The following is an 11,203-nucleotide window of genomic DNA, read 5'->3' as shown; positions in this document are numbered from 1 at the left end:
GTTCTCAACTTTGTGGAAATAGGAGAAAAAAAAAAAAAGAGAGAAAAATAAAAGAAAGGAAAAAAAAAAGAATGAAAGAAAAAAACAACAGGCAGATACCGTTCGCATGCTCTCGTTCAAAATCCAAAAAGAGACACGCGCGAGTGACGTTTCGATCAGCCGAGTGACTTTCGATCAAAAAACAGCCAACGATTGACTCGCTCTCCCCTCTTTTTCTTTCTCTCTCTTCAATAGCGGATTTAGCGGTAGTCAGATTTGGCGGCTGTCAGGGGCTCCGAGCTTCAAAAGGTTATCGATTGAAACAAATTTTTCATAGATATAATTTTTTATAGATATAATATTGAAATTTTTTAAATATTCCACGATTTAGATTTACCAGATCTCTCCAAAAAAATTATATAAAGAAATTTAAAAGAATTTCTATAAATATAAAATATTTATAAATATTATGCATTTTAATAATGAATTAAAAGAATTCTTGCTATTTTTTAAAAAAAATATAATATAGTGGCAGAAGCATACAAAATTGCTTAAAAAATGTTTTGAATGTATGTTTGAATATTTTTAAGCCAAAAGAAAAGTTGTACAATATAATAAATAAAAATGTCTATGAATTATTAAATAATAATTCATATCTAAAATAATCCATAAATTATTTGCTGTAAATAACTGAAAACTACAAAAATATTGTAATGCATAAAATTATTAATTTAGAAAATATTTAAATTTTGTTAAAACTGTATAGATAAGGAACAAAATGATATTTTTCTTTTCATGTTTTGTTTTTTCTTCTTGTATATAACAAACTTGATAAAATTCAAATTAAAATATTTTTTAAATTAAAAATTAATAATAAATTTTTTTTTCTAAAGAAGAAACTTTGCATCAATATGTGACAAAAAATATTTCATTTAAAAATATAAAGTTGAAAAAAAATTGATAATATTAAGTAATTCAATAAAATAATAATTCAATAGAATCAATAATATCTTATAACTTTTATATGAAAAAGCAAATAAATTTATAGGTTATTTTAATGATTATTCTTAATCTCGTAAAAATTACTTTAAATATCCCATTCCCATTTAGAATTTATCAACAGAAAAATCTTTTTTTGTTTTAAAAAATTTGTAATAAACTGTTTAAAAAAGTATGAGATCGAAAAAAAATTAAATAATATAACAATATTATATAAAGTATGTTCGTATCGTTTTTTTTTTAATCTATTGTTTTCTTTATATATATGTATATATATGTATGTGTATGTGTGTTATTTTATAAATATCTTTATTATAATTACAAATATTATTTCACACTATATATTTAACAAAAGAGATAAATCTCATTGTGTTCTATATTTTGTGTTCTTTTTAGAAACCCCGAAGAAAATTATACCACCAAGGGTTCCTACTTCGCTAAATCCACTACTGCCCCTCTCTCTCTCTCTCCCTCTCTCTCTCTCTTGCTATACTCTTGCTCGAAAGAATTGCTTTTCGGCTGAAAATTACCGAAACGTTTACCCACCTGTGCCAAACAAGAACCATATATGTATTTATTCTATATATGAGGTTAGTATAAAATGTTGCAAAAACATCGTCAGGCAACAACATCGAAAAATATATTCGGAAAGAGACGAAGAGAGAAAAAAAAAAAAAAAAAAAAAGAAAGAGAAGTGAAGGAAGAAAAGGAGAAAAAAAAAAATAACAAATGAGTGGAAAGATAGAATGAATTAGAGCAAAAAAGATAGATATAGAGAAAGAGAGAGAACGGAGACGAGAACAAAAGGAAGTGAAATGGAAAGAAAAGAGGTGAATCGGTAAAAGTAAAGAAAAAAGATATGCTCTGTCTATCAACGACTCGACAATAGCTAGGTATACTAGGAGATGCATACTGAATACCATTCAGCATTTTCTCGCACTAGTTGTGGTTTCAACCAGTGGTAAAATAGCAACGATCATCGTATCGCAACTTGGCAGAAGCTTGTTTCGACCGAATCGATATCTTTTGAATTATTTCGTTCATTCTCTCAATGATTCAGGTCTTTTACAACATTTTACATTTGATGAAAAAATTAATTTAATATTGCTTCTGCGAAGGCGCGTTTTAACGAGATACTATGTAGAAATGTATCTCTATTGTCTCAGCTAATTCAGATTAGCCTGATTAAGCGAAAGTTGCAATAAAATTTTAACACTGGATCGAATCCTGTGTGTAAACCATTTGCGTTCCGAAAATCATTTCGACGATCGTTGCTCGATCGAGTTTCGTGCAAGTTTCCGATAATTATGAATAAATGGAAGAAAGAACGCAGAGGGTTCACTTTCGTTAAATACCAATGATTTATATTGCAATTCGATACGGTTGTTTCGTACAGTAAAAATTCGTAGAACAATCGCTTGACATTTTCTTACCTCTTGGTAAAGTGTTACTGCCGATATCGAACACTGTTTCCCTCGAAGGAACATGTGATCCTGGGCTATTTGGAGTTCCCGGGTTTGATGAGTTTACAGAATCTTTTCTCGAGAATATATCACCTTCCCGACTGAGCGAATGCCTGAATTGAGACTCCGACAGTCGCCTAAATTCATAACAGATAAAAAACATTCGTGTGATTTTTTTGTAATTTCGTAAAAAATCAAAAATATTATCATTTAGCTTTCATCATTTTAAGCTTTTGTAAAGTTCTAATGCATTGGGTTATTGCGCGTTACGATAAGCGCCATTATTTTCTAAAATTTTATTTTTACATTACAAAGATTGTTACAGAGTTGAGCAAATTTTATTCGAATAACGAATAATGAATAAATCATTCGAAACTTATATATGAAGAGCAAAAAAGATTAATCGAGTAGCTGAATACATGATAAGAAAATCAGAGAAATAAGAAAAAATAAATGAAAGTGAAATAAATTGATATAAATTTGACAAAATTGAAAGAAATTGATAAGAAGTAGTAAAGTAAAAATAAAAATAAGAGTTAGGTACAAAATATAATATAAAACATCTGTAAAAGAACAAAAAAAGAGAAAATAAAGTTAAACAAGACAAAAAAGACAAAATATTTGAAAATTACGTGAATAGAAATGAAAAGAAAAAATATTAAGAAAAATAATTAAAGAAATAAAAGAAACGATGGAAAGTATAATAAAGAATTTTTTTGAAAAACTCGAAGAACTAGATGTAGGATTATAAAAATTATAAAAAGAATAATTTTTCAAATTTATTCGTAAATAATGAATAATGATTTTATCTAAAAAAAAATTATTTATTATTATTAAATCTATAATATTATTCGAAAGAAATTCATTTCAATACATTATTCATTATTCAAAAGAGCTAAATGACAATAAATGCGACATTGTATAGTATACATGACGTGTCTTATGTCTGTATAAATAAGAGTCTAACAATGAGAAGTACTTTTTGTGACAAGAAAGAAAAAGAAAGACTATAATAAATATAATACATATGATTAACTAATTCATCAGGAAAATGTTACGAATATATTAATATAATTTTTATTTATATATATTATTAAAATAATTTTTCATTGATTATAGTTCATTACGTTATCGTTATAAATTCTCGCAAGATTAAAAACTATTGCTTTTGATTTCAATTAAGATAATGCTTAGCAATCTTATATTATATTACATTTATATTATATTCGTTATATTTTATTCGAATAAGAAACTATTTATTATTCGTAAATAGTAATTTCTAAAACTTAATTGAATCTAACCTAAAAATTTATTTGAACAATGTCCAACTGATGTCGAATATACACGAGAGGGCATAAATGAAAGAAATCGTAACAAATGTATGCTGCTCTCCAAAGTATAAAACTATCATTTATAAAAAATATTTTTTCTTTATAATGTTTGTTTTTTCTATGTGCGTATTACGTGTATACAAGGAAAAAGAGATTTATATAAACCGATTCGAGATATATTACTCGTGATATATTTTGCACTACCTTCTAAAATAATCAGCATAGACTACATTGTTCTAAAGTTGTTGTTAACAATTGGACTCACGTAGTCACGGTCCTCGTTTCGACATATGTCTGGTAGCTTGCACAAACAAGCGTTAAATCGTTGTCATTAGCTATTGAAAGTTCATACGAGCAGTAAGCTAGCTAAAAAGATATTCGAAAAAAGCGAATCGCGGATGCTTTGAAAAAAGAAGCAATATTGAATGCTTAAGAAAAAGCAATGGGTAACAAATGAACAAATTGTAAACAATATAAATGAATATTACCTTGATAATGGTTTATTTAGACCCCAGAAAGCTTGCGAAGAATTAGATCCTAGTCTTCCGAACAATCGGGAACTCGGAAAACCAGTAGTACGGTTATCGTCAACATTCAATCTTTGCGTCAAACTTCGCACTCTGGACAATAGAGTGGAAAATAAATTTTCGGCAGTTAATAATTCGAATCCATCATCGTCGTCATCTTCGCCAGAAGATAAACTGTCTGCGTGTTCTGATGGTTGTCTTGTAGGTCGAGAGCTTCTCAACCGATGCATATGTCGTTGTAAGAGATCCTCACTGTCCCTGAAAGATAAAAATAAAAGATAAACTTATTTCCATCAATCGCATATTTGATCATAGTTTTTGATCTTCATCTTGACTAAGAAATAATTTCAAATGTTCATATATTTATTTATAATAAATTTATTTTATAAAAGTATGCTACGTTCATAAAATATTCTAATCATCTGAGCTCAAGAACCAAGTATTATATATTATATTATATTAATTATGACAGTGATACGTTAATTACTCATATTATATAGATTTAAAGAAAATATAAATACAATTATTCTGAAAAAATATTTTCTATATTTTTGAAACAAATGAATGAACATATATATTAGTGAATAGTCCATTAAATTTAATTAAATTTTTAACTATAAGATAATATCATTTAAAAGTGAATGAAAAATTAATATATATATTAATATTCTCGACAATTGTTTTACAAAAATATAAAAAATATAATAGTATCACTATTATAGTTTTATAATATTTATAATACAGAATTTAAATGATTTGAAACAATTACAAAACTAAATATATGATTACAACAAATTAATCTATTTCTGCAGAAATGAAATTGATATTACTTTCTTACCAATATATCAGAAAAGAAAAATACGAAATTTTTAGTTACCTGTGTAACGAAGAGAACGGTGATTCGTCCTCACTGGCATCCGAGAGAAGAGAACTCATTCTTCGAGGTCTGCCAAATCTTGATCGGGGAACGTTTGTGCTGGTAGATGAACTACCAGTTTTGGTTTCAGGTTCAACGCTACCAGACCTGGGGGTAACATATCCACCGCCTTCTACGGCAATGGGAATAATGTACTCTCGAGGACTCTTTCGGATTGGCTCAGGTCCAACGGTAGATCCGAGAGCGCTATCAGTATCCGAGTCTGCGGTCGATTGACGAGATAACGAACCAGATCGCTGTGAAACTGATCGTTGAGGCATCGGTGGTAATTTCGAGGGTGGTGAGGTTGATGATTGTGGCGACTGTTGATTATCCGCTTCCATCTAAAATAAATGCAAATTTTTTATTCAAAAGAAAAAAACAATTAAATAATTAAAATACATTATAATTGCAATTCTTATAATACATATATAAAATTCGATTTGATATACCTGGATTGGAATTATTCTTTCTTTCGGCGCAATGTTCCTTGGTCTGGTTTCGGGTTCCAAACTCGAACTTCTATTGGTTTGTGGTACCGCAGCCGCAACAGGGAAGGCAACTTCAGATCGTTGTGTTCGCAGTTTCTGCGGTTGGAACGCATCAATTTTGGCCTCGAGTTCAGATTTGAATGCGAAAGGAAATTCAGCCCCGGAAGATTTCGCACCCGTCATAGAAATCTCGGCTTTGCTCGTCTTTCGTGGTCTGGGTAAAGTCGCGCTTTTCAGAGTAATTTCCATTTTGCTGGACATTTTCGGTTCCTCTTGCTCTTCGTCGTTATTGAACGCCTCAGACGCAGTGGAAACCTAAAAGATAGTGATTAAATAAAGATGCACATATATATCAATTCGTTATTTTTTATTAAGATTTTTTAATCTTACTGTGGCTCCTCTGTTAGCATCCACTGTTTTTTCATCGAACGAAAAGTTGGTTTCAACATTTGGCATAGACACAGATTCTGTCGTTGAACGCAAATCATTCGTTCCAACCTTTGACGATACTTTTGATGAAATTTTCTTTGGTTCTTGACTTGATGGGGATATCGGCGGAGAACCGTTTATCCTCCTTTGCATAGGTGGTTTTCCAATAGCACCACTTATTATATCAACGGCTCGTTTCTTGGCCTCCTCCTTCTTCTTTTCTTCTCCCTCCATTTCCACTTCCTCATTCTCGTTTCGAGTTTGCTTCGACTTGTCGCTCGAATTTTCATTCCTTTTCGTATCCGTCGTAGACGGAACGTCGATAATCATTTTCGATGCAGTGTGCTTCATAGGTGGAGGTGTGGTTATCGAAGAAAGACTAGCTTTTCTCTCGAATACGCGCTTTGCTCCTCCAACATTCACACCCGGTATGAAGATTTTCTTAGGCTTTTCATTTTCCACGCTTGATGCCATTTGATTAAACTTCTCCGCAGTTTCGAATATTTTGGAGCGCCTTCTTTCGAACGTCTTCGCAGGAACTTCTCGCACTTCGTTGCAGAGTTCTGAGTCAAGAGAGAGTGCTTTTTCTTTAAGTTTTTTAAATTCTCGTTGAGTTGCCTCAAGGTTGATCGCATCGTCTTGACTAACGGACGATATTTTATCAAATCTCTCATTTCCAATTACTTTTTCGTTCGATACTTCGAACTTGGAAGGTGCGGATGTATTTGTCTGATTGAACGCGAGGTTCATCGTTTCAGAAGGTTTCGACATAATTTCGTCGCGATTTCCGTCGTCCATTGATTTCGCTCGACATTCATTCTTCGAGTACTCATCGTCACAGCTGCGATCGTTAATAATTCGATCTTCTGATAAAATTTGCCGTGATACATCTTGGAGTGGTTGCTCCTCTTCGAAAACTACCGGTGTTTTGCTTCGCTCTTTGCTCGGAGATCTTTCGCTACATTCTTTAATCAGTTCTAAACAAGCGGCTGTAGATTCTATTTTATTCAAGTCGACAGTCTTGCTGATAGGAACAGTTACCATAGGATCTACCTCCATAGCTTCCTCCGTGATCGAATTTGGAATTGGTGCCGAATGATGCCTGGAATGGAAAAGAATAAATTAAGATAAAAATAATGGAAACATATGCAAGCATTTTAATTACCTTGACGCAGACTTATACATTCTGGGTTCCGGTTCATCCCGTTTCTCTTTTCTTCGAGATCGTTCTTTTCTCTTTGCATCAGCGGCAGCTGTTTCATCCATAGACGGCGTTGTCTCTAATTTTCTCTTGGCATCACCACCGATTGGAGCAGTTCTCGGCTCCTCTTCCAGTAATTCTCTTCTTATCCTCCTATCGGAACTACTCTGATCTAATTCCATTAAGCTTCCAACAGAATGACATCTGGTAGGTACTAGAGTTTCGGAAGACACGTTATTTGGAACATCTCCGGCTGATTGTTGATCGCCTATGACCAATTTCTCTGCACTTGCGGACTGTGGTACCAGAGAGAGTAGCAAATCCAATCGAACAGGAGTCTGAGCCGCTAATTCTTCAGCAATATCCAGACAATTCTGTTCGTATCCTTCATTTACCCACCAATGGGTACAAATCCTTTCGATGTCTGCTCTCCTGCCAGGACAAACAGTCAGCATGTCTTTGATAAGAGGAGAAGCAGCTAAAAAAAAAACAGAATTGGTTACAATGCTATTTTAAAAATAGAATTAGTCACAAAAGTCTTTATACAATACATTTTTCTGAATATTCTGATTTCTTTGATAAAAGTTTATGTACATGTAGAGCATTATAGTTTTATATATAGAGCAATTTTTTTTCAATGAAAAATATTTTTCAGAGAATTAAATCATTCCAAGATTTTAGACATTTTTTCATAGAATTTTCATCTGAGAATATTTTTTTAAAACAAATAGAATCCTTTAAATATTTTATGTATCTTTTATAAAATTTTTATATTATTCAGCATTGACAAAAATTTTAAAAAAGATTGATCTACATGAATTATATTTTCTAAAAAAAAGAATTATGCCCTACGTCAATATTTCTTAATGTATTTGAATTAATGATACATTTTAATATTTTTTATATATTATTATGTATTTAAAAAAAATTTTTAAATTATTATTAAATATAAAAATATTTATAATAATAATTAATGTATTTCTCATGATGGATGAAATGACTCATTAACTGATAAACACTATTCTATGTATCTTATAAAATTTATTATTATTATTAAAATTTATTATAAATTTTAATTTGAACATAATTTGTTAATTGAATTTGCATTAAATATATGAAAATTTTTGTTATTGACTGTAATAACTCCAAGAAAAAAAAATGAAAGGAAAGAAATATGAGAGATACTTACGCGATGGTTTCTTAGGCTCAAAATAATCTGACTGTGAGATCTGTTTGACTAGTCGTTTGAAATTAGACCCGTCAAAGGGCATGGCACCGTAAACTAAAGTATAAAGAAGAACACCCAAGCTCCAGCAATCAACTTCAGGACCATGATAAGGAGTACCCTTAACGATTTCGGGACTGGCGTAGAGTGGACTACCGCAGAACGTGTTTAATAATCGTTGCTCATCAAACACGTTTGATAAGCCAAAATCCGCGATTTTTGCATTTCCAACCTGATCTAGCAAAATGTTTTCGAGTTTCAAATCTCTATGGCAAATTTTATGTTTATGACAGTAGAAAACGGCGGTGGCTATTTGTCGAAATATTCGTCTTGCTTCGTGTTCTGTCAATACTTTACGCTCACTTAAATAATCATAGAGCTCGCCACCGGCCGCGTATTCCATTACCAGCACCATCTTTTCTCTATTTTCGAAGACTAGAAAAATGTAATTAAAATCAGAATTTAAAAATAAATTATAGATTAGGATTAGGCATTATTTATAAAACTAAATTTTTATTCATATAAAATTTATATTTTACTTTTATTATTTCATTTCTGTTATTATATATTGATGTATTTAAAATATAAATTATTTTAGCATTTTTTACTTTATTTTATTACTTAGATATTTATTATTTGATCATAATATAAAAATAATAATATAAATATAAAAATATTTTTATAATAAAATAATTTTCTATTCAATAAGTTTTTTTTTTTATTCTTTACATATAATCCTTGCCTATTTTTTAATATAGCAATTTTAATATAGCAATCTAAGATGAAATCTGTGCTTCATGTAAGTATATATACAGCTTTATTGTTTTTTATTTTGTTTATTTCATCTTATTTTTTATTTTTATTTGAAATAATAAAACGTATGATAAATAAATTATTTAGAAACAATTTATTTCTCAAATAAAATTTTAAAATTAATCGAATATGTTCAAATATATTTATTTTTTATTGTTAGTGATCATTTTTTTTGTTTCAATAAAATAAAATAAATAAAAATAAAAAGTGCCCAATCCTGATATACGTAAAATGATACCTTCGTATATATGAATAATATTTGGATGTTGTACACTCGACATTATCTGAATCTCTCTTCGTATCCTGATTAAATCGGCTTCCGTTTCTATCTTGCATTTTTTTATAGTCTTTATTGCCACCTCTTGTCCCGTCTCTTTGTTGATCCCCAATTGAACTTTACCGTAAGTACCTTGACCAAGCTTTTTGATGATGTCAAACCTGAAGAAAATAAATGGAACACGGAATAATAACAGAAATGCCTTGAACCACGCGTTATTACTATTTAACGAATGATTTACGACTGGCGCGTGAACAAACGATCTCGTGTTATTTACGTTCCGGCAATCTTAAAAGATCTCCGACCGGTCCCAATGGCCGACGACAGCCAACCGATTCGATAGCCAATCGTCCACGGATGGACCCCACAAGATATTCGTAATGCTCTTCATACCTCTGCTTCAACTTCCGTTTGTGATTGTGAAGTCGCACCCCACCCGTACTCTCCATTCCTCCCATTATGTTGTGTATGCTTGCCTCTCCCACAACCATTTTTCCTTATGTTTATCTAAAAACAAAGCATATATTAGTATAGCCAAATAATAAACGAACATAAAATGCGAATATATTTAAGATTGAATGTCGAAAATTATTGTCAAGAATTATTATATTTGAAAAATATTGTCGATAGCAATTTCCGAGAATTTAAAAATCATCTTTGAAAGTGATAATTACTCTCATCTTTCATTTCAATATTCATTTGCAAAAAATATCTTTAAAATTCTAGAAAGTTTTATTGCGATCTTTGTTTCACAATATAATAGAATTCTATTTCTATAAATTTGTTAGAGAATAAACGGATTTTTATAATAGAAGTTTCATATTCATATGAGAAAACTTTACGAAATATTTTCTTTAAAATGCATAATATAATAAATATTTTATAATTGCAAAATTAATGTATGACGTAATTGCAAAACATTCATCCCCACCATAAGAGTGAACCTCTTTCTGACATGTCGCGAAGCTTGATGCACAAGCTACGTAATTTGATCTGAGATTAAATATATGTGAGAATATTGATACAATAATAAATTTTCTTATTTTAGTTTCTTTTTAACTAACATATTTATAAAGTTTCTCTGATCAAAATAATATTAAATAATGTTATTTGAAATATTTGCGTATAATTACATTAATAAATGATAATTTTTTTATTATCTATTTAAATAAGAAAATATAATTTAAATATCATTTTCGATTTTATTTTGATCAGAAAAACTTTAATATGTTGATAAAAATAATTTATTAAAAAAGATAATAAAATAAAAAAATATTACAATATCAATATTGTTTCACGTCATATGCTTTTCTTCGACCATCTCGGCCATTTGCTTTTATGCTCAACAAAAAACGTAAACAAACTTTAAAACCTTGGTCAAGCCATATCAGAAGTAAGAATCAATACTATTATTGGATAAGTACAAAACCAAGAATTTTTTGTAACTAATATTTATAATGATTTTGCAAGTATACATATAATGAATTAATTTTTTATTTATTTTAATATATTAAAAATATAAAATATATTTTCTATTATAATTGAATTTCTT

General features: G+C 29.9%; 1 protein-coding gene across 4 annotated transcripts in view; it reads right to left on the bottom strand.

Moving 5' to 3' along the window:
* LOC102678088 (serine-rich adhesin for platelets) overlaps positions 1–11,203 on the bottom strand; it is a 28,975-nt gene that overhangs the window by 13,553 nt on the left and 4,219 nt on the right. For 2 of the 4 annotated variants that reach the window (XM_006622742.2, XM_031513806.1), the window contains exons 2-11: positions 10,045–10,158; positions 9,613–9,812; positions 8,526–8,996; positions 7,301–7,814; positions 6,097–7,237; positions 5,668–6,021; positions 5,177–5,559; positions 4,261–4,557; positions 4,038–4,073; positions 2,412–2,578 (exon numbers count right to left, since the gene is read on the bottom strand). In XM_006622742.2, the coding sequence (XP_006622805.1) occupies positions 2,412–2,578; positions 4,038–4,073; positions 4,261–4,557; positions 5,177–5,559; positions 5,668–6,021; positions 6,097–7,237; positions 7,301–7,814; positions 8,526–8,996; positions 9,613–9,812; positions 10,045–10,142 (3,661 nt within the window). In that variant the 5' untranslated portion in view covers positions 10,143–10,158. Of the gene's footprint in view, positions 1–2,411; positions 2,579–4,037; positions 4,074–4,260; positions 4,558–5,176; positions 5,560–5,667; positions 6,022–6,096; positions 7,238–7,300; positions 7,815–8,525; positions 8,997–9,612; positions 9,813–9,928; positions 10,159–11,203 lie in introns of those variants that run through there. The other 2 variants (XM_031513805.1, XM_006622743.2) reach the window with 2 other exon arrangements.

Source organism: Apis dorsata, unplaced genomic scaffold (assembly GCF_000469605.1).
Source record: "Apis dorsata unplaced genomic scaffold, Apis dorsata 1.3 scaffold_741, whole genome shotgun sequence".
Classification (NCBI taxonomy): Eukaryota; Metazoa; Arthropoda; class Insecta; order Hymenoptera; family Apidae; genus Apis; species Apis dorsata.
This window is presented reverse-complemented; position numbering and strand designations above follow the sequence as displayed.